Source organism: Nannospalax galili, unplaced genomic scaffold (genome assembly GCF_000622305.1).
Source record: "Nannospalax galili isolate Female #2095 unplaced genomic scaffold, S.galili_v1.0 scaffold1382, whole genome shotgun sequence".
Classification (NCBI taxonomy): Eukaryota; Metazoa; Chordata; class Mammalia; order Rodentia; family Spalacidae; genus Nannospalax; species Nannospalax galili.
The window spans coordinates 1079064-1100005 of record NW_008348397.1 but is presented as its reverse complement, the minus strand read 5'-3'; the positions used below and the strand labels follow the sequence as shown (position 1 = coordinate 1100005).

Here is a 20942-nt window from a genome sequence, read left to right as displayed (position 1 = left end):
TTCAACCCAGAACCCACATATCGGAAGGAGAGAAGTGACTTCTACAGGTTGTCCTCTGACCTCCACATGAGTACTTTGGCACATGTGCATCCACATCCCTCTCTTCTTCCTCCTGCTCACTCACACACACATACACACAAAATATATAAATGTTAGAAAAAAAAAAAGCACACTTAGGAGCTGGAGGTAGGAGGATCAGAATTCAAGGTCATCCTTAGCCACATAGGAGAGTGAAGCCAGCTTGGGGCAAAGACCCTGTCTCAAAAGAAGAAAAAAAAGGAAAATCATCTTTTGAACTATTTTATTACTAGGATAATATATATGTTTACATCAAACATTGTTGGTTTCGTTTCTTGATATAGGAGAAGAGGGTTGTGATGAGCTCTGGAGGGCATCAGCATTTGGTCAGCTGTTTGGAGACATTGCAGAAAGCTCTTAAAGGTTTGTAAATACTTTGAAACATGTTGCTTTCATAAAAGTTCACATTAAGGAAGAATTTTCAGGGTGGGCAGAGTGTTTTATACTTAAATAGAAATATAAATTAAGACAGAAACTTTTTGTGCTAGATGTTGCTCTTATTTTCATTTATGGAGTTAAAATGAGTTTGTTCCTGAATGCAAAGATTATTTATTATTTTCTCTGTGTGTGTGTGTGCACGTGTGTGTATGTAGACACAGCATGCCATAGCATGCATGTGGAGGTCAGAGGATATCTTTCATGACTTGGTTCTCTGTCTGAATTGTGAGTTCTTAGGAATCAAACTCAGGTTGTCAGACCTTCAAGGTAAATGTTTTTATCCATTGAACTTTGTTCCTGAATTTTTGAAGTATTTTCATTTTCATTTTTGGCTGTTTGAGATAGGGTCTCACCTGCCTAGCCCCCTGAGTGTTGGGATTATAGTTGTATGTTTTCATATAGAATTGTAATCTCTTTTTTTAAATTTATTTTATGTGTACGAGTGTATCGCCTGCATGAGTGTAAGTGTGTGTGTGTCCTGCAATGCCCTAGGAGGTCAAAAGTGAATGTCTGTCGGATCCCCTGGAACTGGAGTTAACAGATGGTTGTTAGCCACCATATGAGTGCTGGAATTCAAACCTGGGGCTTCTGGATGAACAGCCAGGGTTCTTAATCACTGAGCCATCTCTAGCCCCAATTTCTTTTATTTGTTTATTTTTAATTTTTAAAAATTTTATTGAATTTCTTGTGTAAATTTCTTTTATTTTTAACATTGAATAATGACTGGCTGGCATGTGCAAGGCCCTTGGTACTTAAAAAAAAAAAGAAAAGAAAAAATTTTATTTTTTGAGACGGGGTTACATATAACCCATGCTGACTGACCTCAAACTCATTATGTAGCCAACAGTGACCTTGGACTCTTTTATTGTATGTGTATGAGTGTATTGCCTGCATGTAGGTAAGTGCACCTCTGTCATGCAGTGCTTGTGGAGGTCAGAAGAGGGCATAAGATTCCTCTGGAACTAGAGTTATGGAAGGGTGTTAGCTGCCATGTAGGTGCTGGGAATTGAATCCAGGTCCTCTGCAAGAGCAGCCAGTGCTCTTAACCACTGAGCCATCTCTCCAACTCCATGTTTTTGTTTGTTTGCTTTGAGGCAAGGTCTCTTTGTATCTCTGAATCTCACAGAGATCCACCTGCCTCAGTGCTGGGATTAAAGGCATGTGCCATCATGCCTAACCTTTTGCTGTCATCTCCCAAGTGTTGGCATTCTGAATGTGTGTCACCATGCCTGACCCCATTCCACTTTTTGTTTATTCATCTGTTTATAGATACTTGGGTTGATTCCATCTTTATTTATGTTTTGGTACTGGAGATAGAACCTAGGGCCTCACATCTCTCCATCTTTGATTTTTGTGACTATTGCTATGAAAATTAAGTTAATTTATTTATTGTCATGGGGAACTACAGATTGAATCCAGGGAAGTCCCACACTGCATGCATGCCAGGCAAGTACAGTGTCCCTATACCCAATTATTGTTTCTATTTTTTTCTATGTTTGCTGCCGGGGTTTGAATCCAAGGCATCATGAATGCCAAGTGTGTGCTCTGCCACTAAAATATACCCTTGGCCCTTTTTTTAAAAAAAAAGAAATGTAAATTTTTATTTTATGTGTATGAGTATTTTACCTGCATGTATGTAGGTATACCACATGTGTGCAGTGCTTGAAGAGTCCAGAAGATGGTATTGAAGCCCCTGGAACTAGAGTTATGGATGGTTGTTAACCATAATGAGAGTCCTGGGAATGAAACCTAGGTCCTCTACAAGAGTAGCCAGTGCTCCTAACTGTTAAGCCATCTCTCCAGCCCTGTATTTTTTTTTGGTGTGTGTGGGGGGGGTTGTTTGGTCTTTTCCGTCTTTTCAAGACAGGGTCTCCCTGTATCTCCAGCTGGTCTGGAACTCACTATGTAGATGAGGCTAGCCTCAAACTCACAGAGATTCGCCTGCCTCTGCCTCCCAAGTGCTGGGGTTAAAGGAGTTCGCTACCATGCTCAGGTTGTTTTTTTCAGACAGGTTTTTTTTGAGGATCTCTCAGTTAGTTCCAGCTGGCTTAGAACTCACTAGGTAGAAGATCAGGCTGGCCTCTAACTCAGAGATCTGCCTGCCTCTGCCTCTGCCTCTGCCTCCAATGTGCTGGGATTAAAGGCATGTCCCACCATGCCTAGCTACCCTTGGCCCTTTTTTTGTTGTTTTCATATTTATCTTTCTTATTCTAGCATTGACCAATAGCTAGGAATATAAGCACACCACTGTGCGTGGCTTTGTATTAACAGATACATGTGCTTTAAGTTAAAGATACCTTGACTTAAATCAGGAGTAACGGAAAAGAACAAAGGTTTGGTGACATGTCTGTCTTGCTTTTATTGAGACAGAGTCTCATAGCCCAGGTTGACTTGTACCTTACTGTGTAGCACGGGACTGGGTGGGATTACAGGTGTGCATTACCCTGCCTGGTGTCTTGTCTTGTCTTGTCTTGTCTTGTCTTGTCTTGTCTTGTCTTGTCTGTCTGTCTCTCTCTCTCTTTCTCTCTGGGGCAGGGTTTCACTATGTATCCAAGGTTGTTCTTGAACTTCTGATCTTCCTCCCTACACCTTGGAAGTAGTGCTATTACAGGTGTGTGCTACCTTAGCTTGTTTGGTCCTGTAATTTTTCAAATAGATCTTTGTATTAGCTACTTTTCTTGTTACTGTAACAAAATACCTGACAAAAGCCATTTAAGGAAGGAAGGGTTGATTTTTGCCTCACATTTTGAGGGTACACCAGTCCATCATGGTGGGGAAGGCATGGCAGCCAGAGCATGAGGCAGCTGTTCACATTGCATATGCAATCAGATGCAGAGATGAATGCTGATAGTCAGCTCACTTTCTCCTTTGTTCTTTTATTCATTCTGGAGCCCCTACCCATGGGACGATGCCACCCATATTCAGAGTTGGTTTTTGTTTTTCAGTTAAATGCCTCTGGAAATATCCTCAAGGACATGCTCAGCAGTAGCATATCTCCTAGGTGGTTCTAAATCCAGTAAAGTTGATAATGAAGATTAGTCATTACGGTCTTACTTTACTCTTATCACTGTAATTTACCTGTTATTTGTCCTATTACTAGGACACAGCCAAGTCTTACTAATGACTTTGTGCAAATTACAAGTATCTGAAGTATTGAATATGTTTATGATTTTGGAACGATAGATATATTTGTTATTTATTTGAAATATTCTTTATGAATTCCTTTTTTTTTTCATAGTAACATCTTTACCAGCAATGACTGATCGTTTGGAGTCAATAGCAAGACAGAATGGGTATGTCATTTTATTTATAAGCCGAAAAGTTTAACTTAGTGCTAATTTTGGGTGGCTTTATTTATGTGTCATCTATTAATTTTTGTTTTGATTTGTTCCTGCTAGATTGGGCTCTCATCTCAGTGCCAGTGGCACTGAATGTTACATCACGTCAGATATGTTCTATGTGGAAGTGCAGTTAGATCCTGCAGGACAGCTTTGTGATGTAAAAGTGGCTCACCATGGGGAGAATCCTGTGGTATGTGTTGATATTTCACTGATTCTATGGGGGTTTACTTAGGAACATAAATTTAAAAATGGATGTGGGAGGTTTAGCCAGGTGTGGTGGTACACCATCACTCTGGAGCCAGAAGCAGGTGGATCTCTGTGAGTTCAAGGCCAGCCTGGTCTACATAGTGAGTTCCAGGCCACCTGGGGTACAGGGAGACCCTCTCTCAAAAAGACAAAAAAAAAAAGAATGTGGGACACTTAAATAGCTTGGGTTTAGGATTTTTCATGAGCCACTATAGAGATGATGTATGTGATGGGCTTACATTGGTAGTTTTAGACTAAAATTTAGAATAACTTGGGTCCATCTCTGACATCATCCAAGGGCTTTGACAAGTGGAAACACCATAGGAACCCTTTTCATTTCATGTTACCAATCAAGAGCCCCAGTTGAGCAATAGATGCTAAGGACACAGAAACAAATCTTTTAGTTCCCATCTTCCAAGTAATTATCATAAAGAAGGACAGATAATATGAAAAATTCTATGATAGAAATGGTTGTGAAATATGTGTAAGCAATGGACCCTTTTCTCTAGCCCTATCCAAGCAGTTTGCATACTTGATTCCAGAGATGGCATCTGAAAAGAGATCCTAATGTTTTAAATAAATTACTAAAATTGACTCCTTTATAATATGTCATATATTTTGATTTTTAACTATCCCACCCTAAGTCTTTGGTTCACTAAGTAGAAAGAAAATGCTTTTTAAGGCTGCTTGCAAGATAACTCGGTGGATAAAGTGCTTACTGCATAAGCAGAAATACCTGAGTTCAGATCCCCAGCACCTATGTAAAAGCTGAGGGCAGCTGGGCATATTTTTAACTACAGTGTTGGATAGGTGCTTGCTGGCCATCCAATCTTAGGGAAACAAATTCATGGCAAGCTCCAGGTTCAGTGAGAGGTTTTGTCTCAAAAAATGATGGGGAGAACTACGGAGGAAGACCACTGATGCATTCCACACACATATGGCCAAGTGCACCAGAACACACGTGTGTGCGTAAAGATGATATGCTTTCAATATCTTAATATAAGGGCTTTCTGTAGGTTTAATGTTTTTTTTATAAAGCATATGTTATTAATACAAAATGTATAATGTCTTCAGTGCTGTTAATATGCTTTAATTTCTTTGATTTCAGAGCTGTCCAGAGCTTGTACAGCAGTTAAGGTGAGCAAATAACATTAATATGTTCCTTAGCATTAACAGAGTCTTGTCTTATTTTGGAGCAGGGATAGGGAATGGACAGACAGGATCTTGCTATGTAGTACATTCTGGTCTGGAACTCTACATCCTCAAGCCCCAACCTTCCCAAGTTAGGCATATAGGCATTGTTGTTCTTCATAACTTGGTTTTGAGATTGCTCAGAAGTTATTTTCCTAACATAAAGATTCATTTTCTTGTCCTCCTTTTCTCATTCTGTACCTGTTCAAGTTTTGAATTTTGAGATAAGATGACTTGTTTGGTTTGTTGGCAGCAAGGTCTCACATAGCCCCAGACTGGCCTCAGAATTTAGTATATATCCAAGGGTTATCTTGAACTCCTGATTCTTCTGCCTCTTTTTTATTTTTTAAATATTTTATTTATTATTTTTATTTTATGTGTATGAGTGTATCGCCTGCATGTATGTGAGTGCACCCGTGTCATCCAATGCTGTGGAGGTCAGAAAAGGGCTTCAGATTCTCCTGGAACTGGAGTTATGGACGGTTCGTAGCCGCCATGGGGGTGCTGGGAATCGAACCCAGGTCCTCTGCAAGAGCAGTCAGTGCTCTTAACTGCTGAGCCGTCTCTTCAGCCCCTGCCTCTGTTTTTAAAAAAATTATTTTTGTTTTATGTGTATGAGTGTATTGCCTGCATATGTGTAAGTGCACCGATATGCAATCCCTGTGGAGGTCAGAAGCGAGTGTCGGATCCCCTGGAACTGGAGTTACAGACAGTTGTTAGCTGCCATGTGGGTGCTGGGAATCAAACTCAGGTCCTCTGCAAGAGCAGTCAGTGCTCTTTTTTGTTTTTTCTTTACATTTATTTATTTATTATTTTTTGGTCTTTTTGAGACAAGGTCTTTCTGTAGCCCCAGCTGTCTTGGAACTTACTATGTAGACCAGGCAGGGTTTGAACTCACAGAGAGCCTCTGCCTCCAGGGTGCTGGGCCTAAAGGCGTTAACCACCACACCTGGCCTAGTCAGTACTCTTAACCACTGAGCCATCTCTCTAGCCCCTGCCTCTTATGTTTTCTGATTAGAGGCATGTGCCATCATTCTTGGAGTTTTGTTTTATTTTTTTGTGTTTTTTTAGAAAATTCTTTTAAAATTTATTTATTTTTATGTGTATGAGTGTTTTGCCTACATGTAAATGCATTTGTGTTGTGCAGTGCTTGACCAGAAGATGGCATCAGATCCCTCAGAACTGGTACAGTTAGCCACCATGTGGGTGCTGGGAATTGAATTTGAGTCCTTTGCAAGAGCAACCAGTGCTCTTAACTGCTGAGCCATCTCTCCACCCATTGCTCTTTTTGAGTCAGGGTCTTACTGTGTTCCCAGGACTAGCCACAAACTTAGTTCCAGGCTGGCCTTGAGCTTTTTATTTAACCTTGTTTTATTGGTGGTACTAAGTACAAATCCAGAGCCTTGGGCATATTAAGGTGAATAACTTACCACTGTGTAGGCTTTGAACTCTTGATCCTCTTGAACCCTCCTGCCTCAGTGTCCAGATTACTGTGATTATAAGAATGTGCCATCACACTCATCCCTGAGTCAGCATGATTTTTATATCTACTGTCAGGGTTTTTCAGTATTAGTGTTATGGACAATTAGGGAGAGGGGTCTTTTTTATCTTTCTTTTTTTTTGAAATAGGGTCTCATTGTGCAGCCCTGGCTGGCCTGTCTTCCGTCCCACACCACTGTCCTCCTCCACCCCCAGTGCTGGAATTAAAACCATGAATCACCATGCCAAACTTGGGTGTCTTATTTTGAGACAGTATGTTGTATAGCCTGTGCTGGGCTCAGATTTACTATGTACATGAAGATAATCTTGAACTCTTGATCTCGTGCCTCTACCTTCCAGTTGCTGAGAGTATAAGTAGAGACTGTCTGTCCAGCCTTACTGATATTTCTTTGCTCAAAGGGGCTACCCAGTACATTATAGGATATTTAACAACATCCCTGGCCTCTCCCCTGTAGTTGCCAGTAGTGTCCACTCCATTGTGACAACCAATTATCTCTGTGAGCTGGAGATGTAGTTTAGTAGTGGAGCATTTGCCAAATATTAACAAGACCCTGGTTCAATCTCTAGTACCACAGAAGTGAAACAAGCTACTCACACATACATGATTAAATATATGTCCATTTTTTTAACATATATATACATGCACACACACATACACACATATATAAATGTCAGTGTCCTGGGGAGGAATGAGTGAGAACTACTGATGGAGTGTGAAGAATTCTGTGTGTATCAAAAATAAATAGAACAGAGACTGGAAAGATGATTCAGCAGTTTAAGAACACTGGCTGCTCTTGCAGAACAGTCACATGGTGGCTAATAACCATCTGAAACTCTAGTTCCAGGGGATAAGACACCCTCTTCTGGCTTCCATGGGTTTGCATGCATGTGGTGCACTTAACATACATGTGGGCAAAACATTCATACATAGAAAATAAAACTATGTAAATAAAAGTACTTGGCCAGGTGTAGTGGCGCACACCTTTGGTCCCAGCACTTGGGAGGTGAATCTTTGTGAGTTCAAGGCCAGCCTCGTCTACATAAGTGAGTTCCAGGCCAGCTGGTGCTATAGGAGGAGACCCTGTCTCAAAAAAGACCAAAAAAATTAAAAATAAAAAAATACTTTATGGGAATTTGAGAAGATTATCAGCTCAGTTATGATTTGAACATAGTGAAATTCTTAGATACCAGATGTAGATGTCTTAAGTTTGTTTTTGTTTTTTTTGTCTTTTTGAGACAGGGTCTCCTTATTGTAGCCCCAGCCATCCTTGAACTCACTATGTAGACCAGGCTGGCCTTGAACTCACAAAGATCCACCTGCCTCTGCCTCCCAAGTGCTGGGGATGTCTTAATGCTTTTAACACTGAGGAAGTGGTTTTATATTTACACCTCTCAATTACCAGTTTAATGTGTTTATGGCCAAATACACCAAATTTCAACCATATTTTAAAAAGTGTAATTCAGCTAGACAGGATTGTATATACCTATAATCATTCCTAGCATCCCAGAGGCTGAGGCAGGGGATTTGTTAGTTTGGGCTACATAAGGCCATCCTGAACCACAAAGCATGACCCTATCTCAAAAACAAACAAATGATGGTAGTGCAGTATAAGAAATCATTTAATCATTCTACTGAATTTGTAAGCTTACTCAGGTGTATTACTAAAATATTCCAGAAAAAGCCAATATTTCTGGCTCCCACCTGGGGTAGAAAATTGTATTATAAATTGGTGGCATTTAAAGTTAACTTGTAAATCTCTTCAGAAATGGGAGCCTGAGAATGAATGTTAACCATTTCCCGATATTTTTAGTCACTTGTATACATGATACTATTATTTTAGGGAGTTTATTTGACTGCTACTCATCTTCCCTTTTTTTCCCTCTTTTTTTTAGGGGGGCGGGCGGTGAGATAGGATTTCCCTGTAGACGAGGCTGGCCTTGACTCACAGAGATCCGCCTGCCTCTGCCTCCCAGTGCTGGGATTAAAGGCATGGCCACCATGCCTCTGACTTCTTTACTGACACTGTAGGCTATTTAATACGTACTGCAGCATGGAGGATAAAGTGTCTAGCATTGTCATATAGTATAATTTGTCACAAATTTTTTTCCTCTAAGTTTGAAAGAAAAATTGTGGAAATGTGTATGGAATTCTCAAGTCTAATCTATAAAACCTCATTTGAATAGAATCCCCAGCCTTAGTATTGAGATCTAGAAATCCAGGCATCAAGATAGTATTTTCTTTATTCTGGGGCATATCTGATCATAGGAATATTTTGGAGTATGTGGTTAGCCTCTAGAGTACCCAATACCTTTTTTCCTCTGTCTGCTCTTAGGTAGATGTATGCCTGCAAATGTTCTATTTCCCCAATTTAGGTCCTTTCATAATTTCCTTTTAGATCAAACATGTATTTCCTCTGAACATAAAAAAAAAGGAAAGTAAAATACAGAAAGAAGAATGTGATTCATTTAAATTGTTTCATTATTTAGGAGCTAACTATGAATTAAGTGTTTTGACTGTCTATTCCTTTGACTTTGTTTATGCCTGTGTGTGTATGTGCGTGTGTGTGTGTACACGCGTGATCATGCATGTAGCTTATATAGAAGTGCTATAGATTGAACCCAGAGTCCTGGCAAATACATGCCAGGCAAATACTCTACAATGGAACCATATTACCAGCCTTACTTTTTTACTTTGTGGTGCTGGAAATTGAATCCAGGGCTCTACCACTTATAGCCAGATACCTTTTATTTTTTTTGAGATAGAATCTTGGACTCAACAGTGCTCCTTCCTCAGCGTCCTAAGTATTATAACAGGATGATGGTACAAAGCCCTGCTGCCTTTTTGAATGTTTACATTTATTTATTTGTGTGGGCCCCTGTGAGTTTATGTGTGTGGGCATGCATGCCACAGAGTACAAGGGGAGGCAGAGGCTAAGCCAGGTGAGACAGTTCTCTCCTTCTACCATGTGGGTTCTGGGGATAGAACTCAGGCCATCAGGTTGGAGGCAAGTGTCTTTACCCACTGAGCCATCTCTCCTCCCTTTTTGAATTGTGTAATGCTTATTAGCATCTTCTTCAGTAAAATTGGGCATAAAGAGAAATGAAGATTTTTCTTTGGCTTTTTTTTTTAAAAAGACATTCATGTTCCTTAACTCCATAAAGCAGCAGCAAAATGGCACAAGTCAGCTGTGGAACAGGGAGCCAGGAATTCTTTCATTACAGCATAACCACTCTTGCTATTATTTTAAAGAATATTTATTACTTATGTATTTGTGTGGCTATTTGTGCATGTGAGTATTGGTGCCTGAGGAGGCCAGAAGGAGGGCATCGGATTCCCTGGACTTTCAGTATAGGCAGTTGTGAACTATGGGAATCCAACTTAGGTCTTCTGGAAGAGCAATAGCTCTTTTTTATTTTGTTTTATTTTATTATTTTTATTTTATGTGTATGCATGTATTGCCTGCATGTAGGTAAGTGCACCGATGTCATGCAATGCCTGCGGAGGTCAGAAGAGGCTGTCAGATCCCCTGGGACTGGAGTTATAGACAGTTGTTAGCTGCCATGTGGGTGCTGGGATTCGAACTCAGGTCTTCTGCAAGAACAACCAGTGTTCTTAACCACTGAGCCATCTCTCCAGCCCTGAGCAGTAAGGTCTTTTAACTGCTGAGTCATCTATCTAGACCCACTTTTGGTATTCTTTTTTTATGAAAAGAATTTATGTATAAGTGTTTTTGTTTTGCCTGAATGTTATGTGAGTGCAGCATGTATATGCAATGCCCATGGATACCAGAAGAGGGCATTGGGTCCCCTGGATCTGGAGTTACAGGTGATTGTTAGCTGCCATATGGGTACTGGGAACCAAATCTGGGTCCTTTGCAAGCAGCTAGTGTTCTTAACTGCTGAGCTTTGTCAAGCCCCGTCCTTTTCCTATTCTTGATTGAACATAAAACTCTTTTGGGGAAAACTGTCAGAACAGATGTTAAAATATGTTTTATATAGCCATGTTTTGGGAACTTTTTTAGTAGGATGAAGTAGTAATTTCATGTTATTTTTCTTTTTTTCCCTTCTCCTGAACTTCTATAGGGAAAAAAATTTTGATGAATTTTCTAAGCACCTTAAGGGCCTTGTTAATCTGTATAACCTTCCAGGAGACAAGTAAGTATTCTTATTTATTAACTTTTGTTTTCCTTTTCTGGGAAATGAAGTTTTTTTGTATGCCATATTGGGATAGAAATTTTCTTACGCTACTGTTGTGCTGTTCCTGATTTTAGTTCATACTATAATCTATAGTTCAGTTTCTGACTTTATTTATTTATTTTACTCTTTTTGAGACAGGATCTCCCTGTAGCCCCAGCTGGCCTGGAACTTGCTATGTAGACCAGGCTGGCCTCAAACTCACAGAGATCTGCCTGCCTCTGCCTTCCCAGTGCTGGGATTAAAGGCATGCGCCACCACACCCAGCTTCTGACTTTATTATTTATTTATGTATTTTGGTCTTTTTGAAACAGGGTCTCCCTCCTAGCTCCTGCTGACCTGGGTGACTTTTATTTTTTTAAGATTTATTTTATTTTTTTTTAATTTATTTATTGTTTGGTCTTTTTGAGACAGGGTCTCCTTGTAGCTCCAGCTGGCCTGGAAATCACTATGTAGACCAGGCCTTGAACTCACAGAGATCTGCCTGCCTCTGCCTCCCAAGTGCTGGGAGTAAAGCCTGTGTGCCACCATGCCCAGCTTTATGATTTATTTTTATTTTATGTGTATGAGTATTTTACCTACATGTATGTAAATACATCCATACATGTAATGCCCACAGTGATCAGAAGAGGGTGTTTGATTTTTTTCCTATATCTGCAAGATACTTTATTTTACATGAACAGTGACTGCTTTTAATGGATTATAGTGCCAGAAGACAATAAAATTGTTGAGATGTCTTTAACATATTGATTTCCAGGATGTGGAACTGACATGTTCTTTTTATTCGTTTATTTATTTAATTTAATTTAATTTTTTGTCTTTTAAAAATATTTTATTATTTTTATTTTATGTGTATGTATGTATTGCCTGCATGTAGATAAGTGCACCCATGTCGTGCAATGCCCGTGGAGGACAGAAGAGGCTGTTGGATCCTGTGGAACTGGAGTTATGGACAGTTGTTAGCTGCCATGTGGTGCTAGAATTCGAACCGGGGTCTTTTGCAAGAACAGCCATTGTTCTTAACCGCTGAGCCATCTCTCCAGCCCCTAGTTTTTGTCTTTTTGAGACAGGGTTTCCCTCCAGCTAGCCTGAAACTGGCTTTGTAGACCAGGCTGGCCTCAAACCCACAGAGATCCACCTGCCTCTGCTGGAACTAAATGCATGCGCCACCACGCCCGGCTCTCACCTTGGCCCTTCTAAAGAGAAATAAAAATAAGCTTTGGGCTGGGCCTAGAACTCACAGAGATCCCCTGCTTAGTGCTGGGATCAAAGGCATTTGCCATAATACGTAGCTTTAACTCTTGTTTAAGACTAAAAAGTTTTAGTTGCTTCCAGTATAGCTTCACCTTGAAGATTTCTGTGTCAGAACGTGCATGTGCTTTGTTTTCAATGTTTAACTCATTTTCTCCTTATCTACTTTCTAGCAAACTGAAGACTAAAATGTATTTGGCTCTCCAGTCCTTAGAACAAGATCTTTCCAAAATGGCAATTATGTACTGGTAAGATTGACTAAAGAGGCAATTCTGTGAGTATATATTATTACCTATCAGTGCAACATGTAAGTGTAATAAATGGTCTGTATTATATTTATATTATATATACTAGCCATCTCGTTTTCCTTCCCAAATGATGATTGCATTCCAGTGTCTGAGTATTAGTATTACTGAGTTGTTGGTTATTAGTCCATAATCCATAGACTTTGAGCCCCTTTTTTTTTTTTTTTTTTTTTCTTTTTGAAGCAGGGTCTCCCTATAGCCCCAGCTGTCCTAGAACTCACTATGTAGACCAGGCTGGCCTTGAACTCACAGAGATCCGCCTGCCTTTGCCTCCCAAGTGCTGGGGCTACAGGTGTGCGCCACCACGCCCGGCTTAACCCTTTTTTTTTTTTTTTTTTTTTTTTTGGAGACAGTCTCAGTATGTAGCCCTGGCTGGCCTAGAACTCACTATATAAACCAGGCTGGCCTCAACTGACAGAACTCTACCTGCTTTGCCTCCTGAGTGCTGGCATTAAAGGTGTATGCCATTACACAACTGTCTAGCTGTAATTATTTATTTTTTTATTTATTCATTTTGAGGTGGAGTTTCACTAGGAAGTCCAGGCTGGGATCACCTTGTTTCCCAAGATCTGGAATTACGAGCATGTGCCACTACACCTGGCTGACTTGTACTTTTAAAAAAAAAAAAAAATCTATGTCTGTCTGTCTGTCTGTCTGTCTGTCTCTCTCTCTCTCTCTCTCTATCTATCTATCTATCTATCTATTATATATTGATGTTTATTGAAAAGTTATCCCTTAATTTAAGGTGAAATACACTTGTTATATGTGCAGCTATAAGATAGAATCAGTGTGATAGTATTATAAAATTTTGTGAGTTTAACTCAGTATCAGACTGTTCACTGAAGCCTTTAGGTCTTAAATACAATCAAACATAGATCATTTGTCTTGTAGGAAGGCAACTAATGCTAGTCCCTTGGATAAGATTCTTCATGGAAGTGTTGGCTATCTCACTCCACGGAGTGGGGGTACGTTCTCCTATCTTGATTATTTAGAAAAATGTCTAATTGTAGTTTAAGAATCATCTTAAAAAATTGTGCGTGTGTGTGTGTGTGTGTGTGTGTGTGTGTGTGTGTGTGTGTGTGTGTAAGACGTATATATTTTGTGGGTATGTGAGCCTTGGGGAGGTCAGTGGAGGATAGAGATCCTAGTCTGTTACACTCTGCCTTATTCCTTGAGTCAGGGTTTCTCATTGACTCTAGAGCTAGGCTGGCAGCCAACAAGCACCAGTTATCCTCCTGTGGATCCTCCTCACATAGTGCTGGGATTACAGGTATGCATGTTGCCATGCCTGACTTTTTATTTGGGTGCTGGGATCTGAACTCAGGTATTCATGCTTGCATTGCAAGTACTCTTCCCCACTGAGCCATCATTCCATTCACCTTATTACCTTATTGTTTACAGTGCTGGGAATCAAACCCAGAGCTCTGTCCATACTAGGCCACCTGCTCAACCACCGAACACCTGCCCAATCCAGAGGGTATATTACTTTTAATTTTACCTTGAGCTTATAGATACCAGCTAAAGGAGAAAATTACCAGTCATTTGTCTGTCTTTTTTTATTTAGTTGTCTGAAATATATTATTCCTCTCAGAATCAATAATCTTTTTGTCATTTCTTTGTCTGGTTTGGAACATGACTCTTCACATCACTTTTATTTTATTAGTTTTTTTGAGACAAGGTCTCCCAGTAGTTCCAGCTGACCTGGAACTCGCTATGGAGACCAAGCTGGCTTTGATTTTATAGAGATCCTCCTGCCTCTGTGTCCCAGGTACTAATTTTAAAGGGCAGCACTGTGACTGGAGAGATGGCTCAGTGGTTAAGAGCACTAGCTGCTCTTGCAGAGGACCCGGGTTCAATTTCTAGCATCCACGTGGCAGCTAACAACTGTCTGACTCCAGTTCCAGGGGATCCAACAGTCTCATCTGACCTCTGCAGGCATTGCATGACACGGATGCACTTACATGCATACAGGCAGTACACTTACACATGGTAAAATAAATGTAATAATCTGGGCGTGGTGGCGCACGCCTGTAGTCCCAGCATTTGGGAGGCAGAGGCAGGCAGATCTCTGTGAGTTCAAGGCCAGCCTGGTCTACATAGTGAGTTCCAGGACATCTGGGGCTACAGGGAGACCCCACTTCAAAAAGACAACAACAAAAAAGTAATAAATAAAATATTAAAAATAAAGGGCAGCATCACAACCCAGCTGAAACTTATTTTTAAGTTTATTTTATTATTTATTTATTTTTCTGTGTGTGAATGGCTGCCTATGCATGTAGAGGTTAGAGGACAATTGAGGGAGTTGGTTCTCTCCTTCTGACCATGTGGGTACCCAGGATTGAATTTAGGTTGTCAGGCTTGAGAGCAAGTGCCCTTATCTGCTGAGTCATCTCACCTACGCTGTGAACTATTTTCTTACATACAGGCTTACAGAAAAATGCCTCTTTTTTTTTTTTTTTTTTTTTTTTTTGAGGCAGGGTCTCATGTGTAGCTCAGGCTGGTCTTGAACTTTAGTTCTCTTGCTTCTACCTCTAGTGTCCTGTGATTATAGGCATGTGCTAGCATGCTGGATTTTTTTTTTTTTTTTTTTTTGTGGTGCTGGGGCAAACTCAAGGCCTCAGGCATGTTAGGCAAGTATTCTTATCAACTGAGCATCCCCATTCAGTGTTCTTTCTTTCTCTCTTTATTTGAGATAGTCTTACTGTGTAGCCCAAGGAAGTCTAGAACTCAGTGCATCCTATAGGCTAGTCTTGAATTCATGGCATTCCTCCCATGATCCTAACCTTCCAAATATGTGTGTGTTGCAGGGGGAGTGGTATATGGGTGACTGAATGAACCCAGGGCCTTTCATGTGCTAAACAGCCACTCTACCACCTAGCTACATCCTCAGCCTTTTTTTTGTTATTTTGAGATTAAAGTCTCATGAAACCAAGACTGGTCTTACACTCCTTACCTTTCTGTTTTACCTCCTAAGAACTGAGATTATAGATGAGTGCCATCATACTTGGTATGCATGCTTTTTAAATTTTTATAATTTACTAATAAAGATGCATTAATGAGTTTTATTTATGTTAGGTCATTTAATGAACATTAAGTACTATGCCTCACCTTCTGACCTGCTGGATGATAAGACTGTATCTCCTGTTGTCTTGCATGAAAATAATGGTAAGTTTTTGTTGTATTTTGAGACAGATTTTGTTCTGTAACTCACGGTGTCTTGGAACTCACTACATATAGCCCACGCTATCCCTCAAACTTACAGTAATCCTAATATTTTGGCCTTCCACGTGCTGAGATCATAGGCCACTATGCCCAGCAGGATGTGATTTTTTTTTTTTTTAAGATAGTTTAAGGCTGGACTCAGACTGGCTGTATAGCTGAGAATAACTTTGATTCCTGATTCTCCTGTCTCTACCTGTTAAGTGCTGGGATTATAAGCATACACCATTATGCCCAGCTTTCTCCAATGTGTTAAAAATATTTGTAAAGTTTGAATGCCTAGTCTCCCTATAATTCCCAATTTGGTAGTCCTTAATGAGTTTGCTCTCCTTGCCATATGCACCTGATACAATATAAACATATTCATTCATTACCCTACATATATTCATGTGCATATACAATATGGTACCTAAGCACATATATAATAGGCGCTAATAAGTGAATGAGTGAATGAAGAAATATAATTGTTAACCTAAAATAATCAGCTTTACTTATTACTTTAAAGGTGAAGCAGACTGGGTTTAGTGGGATATGCCTGAAATCCCAGAGGAGGATGAGGCAGGAATTCTAAGTTGAAGGCTAACCAAAGCTACACTGTGAAACTCTGTCTCAAAGATCAAATGTTATTATTTTGGATTTTGTTGGTTGGTTTTTTTTGTTGTACTGTTTGGGTTTTTGGTTTTGGTTTTTTAGAAATCAGATCTTGCTCCCCAGGTTGGCCCCAAACTTACTGTATAGCCCAGGTTGGCCTTGAACTTGTGATCTTCCCTCAGCCCACTGATTATGCCATGCCTAGCTTTTTATATTTGTTCTGGTTTTCTGAGGTTGGGTCTAGCTATATGTACTTCAGGCTAGCCTCTAACTCCATCCTCCTTTCTCAGCCTCCTAAACTGGTCTGATTATACATGGGACCACGATTCCTGGCTGTTGTTTTTGTTTCTTTTAGTGGTGTGATCCCTGTAATCTATGTTATGTTGAGGAATATCCTTTCTTGGGGCTCTAGAGATGGCTTGGCAGTTAAGAGCACTGGCTGCTCTTGCAGAGGACCTGGATTCCCAGCACCTACATGGTGGTTAACAATTGTACATAACTTTAGTTCCAGGGGAATCTGATGCCTCTTCTGGCCTTTGTGGGCATTGCATGCATGTGGTGTACTTACATACATGCTGGCAAAACATTCAGATACATAAATAAAAATACATAAAAATTTTTAAAAGGCTGGGTGTGGTAGTGCATCATACCTTTAGTCCCAGCACTTGGGAGGCAGAGGCAGGCGGATCTTTGTGAGTTTGAGGCCAGCCTTGTCTACATAGCAAGTTCCAGGCCAGCTGGGGCTACAGGGAGTCCCTGTCTTAAAACAAAAAAGGACAATAATTTTTTTTTTTTTGTAATCTTTTTGAGACAGGGTCTTCCTGTAGCCCCAGCTGTCCTGGAACTCACTTTTTAGACCAGGCTGGCCTTGAACTCACAGGGATCCTCCTGCCTCTGCCTCCCAAGTGCTGGGATTAAAAGGCATGCACCACCACGCCTGGTGACAAGAAATTTTTTTAAAAAGAACATTCTTTTTCTATTTCTAGTTCCTCGATCTTTGGGCATGAATGCATCAGTGACAATTGAAGGAACGTCTGCTATGTACAAACTCCCAATTGCCCCATTAATTATGGGGTCACATCCAGTTGACAATAAATGGTAAGTTAAATATAATTTTAAAGTAGCAAAGTCCATTGTTTTCAGTTTTAAGCCCAGTATAAAAACAGTTTTTTTTTTCTTTTTTTTTTTTTTTGGTCTTTTTGAGACAGGGTCTCCCTGTAGCCCCAGCTAGTCTGGAACTCACTGCGTAGACCAGGCTGGCCTTGAACTCATGGAGATCCACCTGCCTCTGCCTCCCAAGTGCTGGGATTAAAGGCGTGCAACACCACACCTGGCTAAAACAGTTATTTTACTTGGTTTTTCTCATGCTTGGATTTCTAGAGGATGGCCTTTTGTTTTAACCACTAATTTCTCTTTTATTCAATATCTATTTGAACATTACTCTTCTGTTCATAGAATACATTTTTTGCCTTGAATAAATTTGTTGGATTTTGTTTCTGGTTTTTAGTGCTATGGATTGAACCCAGGGCCTTGCATGTGCAAAGCATATGCCCTGCACTGAGTTAGACCCCAAGCCCCATATTAAATGCTTTAGAATTAACAAAATAATTTAAAAATTTTTTAAAAATTTATTTTATGTGTATGAGTGTTTTGCCTGCATGTAAGTGCACGTGCCTTGTGCAAGGCCCTTGGAGGCAAGAAAAAGGTGTCAGATGCCCTGGAACTAGTTGATGGTTGTTAGCTACCATGTGGGTGCTGGGAGCTAAACCTGAGTCCTTTGGAAGAGCCGCCACTGCCCTTAACCACTGACCCATCTCTAGAGCCAACAAAATAATTTGAATTAGGAGAAGGAAAGTCAAAGATAGACTTTATTTATAGACTTTATGTGTCTGTGTAATACATATATGCCTAAGAGTAAGTGTTTAGATTCCAAAGTGGAAAATTTCCCCCTCTTCTTTTTTGAAGGACCCCTTCCTTCTCCTCAATCACTAGTGCCAACAGTGTTGATCTTCCTGCCTGTTTCTTCTTGAAATTTCCCCAGCCAATCCCAGTATCTAGAGCATTTGTTCAGAAACTGCAGAACTGCACAGGTGAGTTTTGGTAGTTTTTTAAAATGTTTGCGAAGTATAATAAAGGTTTTTGACCATTATCACATTTTTTTTCCCATTAAGAACAAATGCTTTATAAATGTGAAGGGAAAATCTCAGATTATTTTAAACAACTTGTAATCTTTTAGGCCTCTAAAAATACTGGTGATTATTGGTGTTATGGTGTTTTATACTTGTAAGTTCTTTTGGAATATATGGGTTAATAAATATAAAAATCATGAAAGGAAATGGAGTTGTCATTATCTTGATCTTAATGTGATCATTGAGTACTTATATTTCCAGGAATCCCATTGTTTGAAACTCAGCCGACTTATGTACCCCTTTATGAACTCATCACTCAATTTGAGCTGTCAAAGGATCCTGACTCCCTACCTTTGAATCACAACATGAGATTTTATGCTGTAAGTAGGTTTTGTGGAGCTAGAAGAGTATAGGTTTCTTTATAGAATTATTAGGGTGATATCTTTCAGATTGCTTAATTACATGGTTTCTTCAGTCAGGCGAGTATTTTCAAAAATCTGCTGAAACATACCAAAGCAAAAGGACATGTGCTTCTGAGTTAAGAAATCACAATGTACATTTCTGAAATGAGTATGTGTGTGTGTGTGTGTGTGTGTGTGTGTGTGTGTGTGTGTGTGATAAATGTTTGTGAGTTAGGTCTACCTGTGGAAGTCAGAGGACAACTTTCAAAAGTCTGTTCTCTCTTTCTACTGTGGGTTCCAAGGTCTAACTCAGGGTTTGATGCTTGTGTGGCAAGTGCTGTTAACCTACTGAGTCATTTCTGAAAATTCCCTATTTCTGAAATTTCCTTTTCTTTTTTTTTTTTTTCTTTACTTTTTTTTTTGAGACAGGGTCTCAAGTAGCCCAGGATGGCCTTGAACTTGGTAGTAGAGGATGACTTTAAACTGATTCTCTAGAATGCTGTGACTACAGGTATGCTGAGAAATTCAACTACAAAAGCAAGGAGTGGTGACACACACCAAAGTCCCACTTGTTGGGAGGCTTGAGAATTGCCTTGACTTCCAGGCCAACCTGGACTATGTAGCAAGACCCTTTCTCTAAAAACTCAAACAGAAAACAAAGTTTTATCAGAAATGAAAGCCCCTTAATGGTATACTGAACTTTTAGAAGCTTTTAAGATGTTAAAAAATGTTTCTTGGGGCTAGAGAGATGGCTCAGTAGTTAAGAGCACCTACATGGTGGCTAATAACTGTCCTTAGCTCCAGCTGCATGGTGTCTGATGCCCATTTCTGGCTCTGTGGGTGTTGCATGACACAGGTACACTTACATGCATGCAGGGAAAACATTCAAACATAAATTTAAAAAAGAAATTTTTAATAGAAAAAAAAGCATTGTTTCTTTTAAGTGCTATGTGTTGAGAATTACAAAAGTCCTTTAAATAAATATAGAGAACAAAATGCTGACATCAGTAAATTATGAAAGGTTCTAAAACCTCACGTGGGCTTGGATTTATTTGAATGTTTAGTGATAGTTTATATAGAAGCTCACAAATTCTGGCTGCATCATAATTACATAGAAAGTTTTACTAAAAATAAAAAATTTTATAATTGTTTAGTAGCCTCTAATATAAATTTCTGAGGTAATTTTTGTGTTAGCTTAGTTAGGAATTCACCATAGTAGCACATTTCAGAAAAAGATTTTTTTTTTTTGCTCTTTTTTGAGATAGGGTCTCAAAAGGCATGCACCACCATGCGCCTAAGAAAAAGATCTTTTAGCCAAGTGAGGAACTAGTTGGTCTTCAGAGTATCAGTCAAAGAATTCTATATAGATTTGTGGAACTGTATTACTTTCCAAGCCTTTGGTATGCTTTTTCCTTTGAGTAATAGTCCCTTTTCCCCTTCTCTGCCAGCATAGTTTGTTATTGTAGTACAGTGGGTAGATAAATAGCATTCATTTGCTATCTTCTTTTTTGCTCAGGCTCTTCCAGGTCAGCAGCACTGCTATTTTCTCAACAAGGATGCTCCTCTTCCAGATGGCCAAAGTCTACAAGGAACACTTGTTAGCAAAATCACCTTTCAGCACCCTGGCCGTGTTCCTCTTATCTTGAATATGATCAGACACCAGGTGGCCTATAACACCCTAATTGGAAGCTGTGTCAAAAGAACTATTTTAAAAGAAGGTATTCCCTTTCCTTTTGATATACTTACTGGAAGATTGTACTCCTCTAATGGTTCATTGAAACCTCTGGATCTTTAAGAACTACAGACAGATGATTGATATCTACACCCAGATCAACTGAATTAGAATGCCAGTGTAAAGAACTGAGACTGGCACTTGGGAGGCAGAGGTAGGAAGATCTCTGTGAGTTCAAGGCTAGCTTGGTCTACATAGCAAGTTCTAGGCCAGCTTGGGCTACAGGGAGATGGAGTCTCAAAAGGAACAACAACAACAAAAAGAATGGGACTGTAGGTTGACCACCACAAATTATTTTGATGGAACTAATTTATTACACTTGGTAC

At 39.7% G+C, this 20942-nt stretch overlaps 1 protein-coding gene across 6 annotated transcripts in view; it reads left to right on the top strand.

Annotated features, from left to right (window-relative positions):
- Window positions 1-20942, top strand: part of Med1 (mediator complex subunit 1) — a 51675-nt gene that overhangs the window by 18832 nt on the left and 11901 nt on the right. For 5 of the 6 annotated variants that reach the window (XM_008845294.2, XM_029569468.1, XM_008845293.2 and 2 more), the window contains 12 exons: window positions 363-441; window positions 3755-3809; window positions 3915-4047; window positions 5212-5240; window positions 10878-10949; window positions 12413-12487; window positions 13436-13509; window positions 15620-15709; window positions 17341-17452; window positions 18320-18444; window positions 18745-18863; window positions 20401-20602. In XM_008845294.2, coding sequence (XP_008843516.1) covers window positions 363-441; window positions 3755-3809; window positions 3915-4047; window positions 5212-5240; window positions 10878-10949; window positions 12413-12487; window positions 13436-13509; window positions 15620-15709; window positions 17341-17452; window positions 18320-18444; window positions 18745-18863; window positions 20401-20602 — 1165 coding nt within the window. The remainder of the gene's footprint in view (window positions 1-362; window positions 442-3754; window positions 3810-3914; window positions 4048-5211; window positions 5241-10877; window positions 10950-12412; window positions 12488-13435; window positions 13510-15619; window positions 15710-17340; window positions 17453-18319; window positions 18445-18744; window positions 18864-20400; window positions 20603-20942) is intronic. The other variant, XM_029569469.1, reaches the window with a different exon arrangement.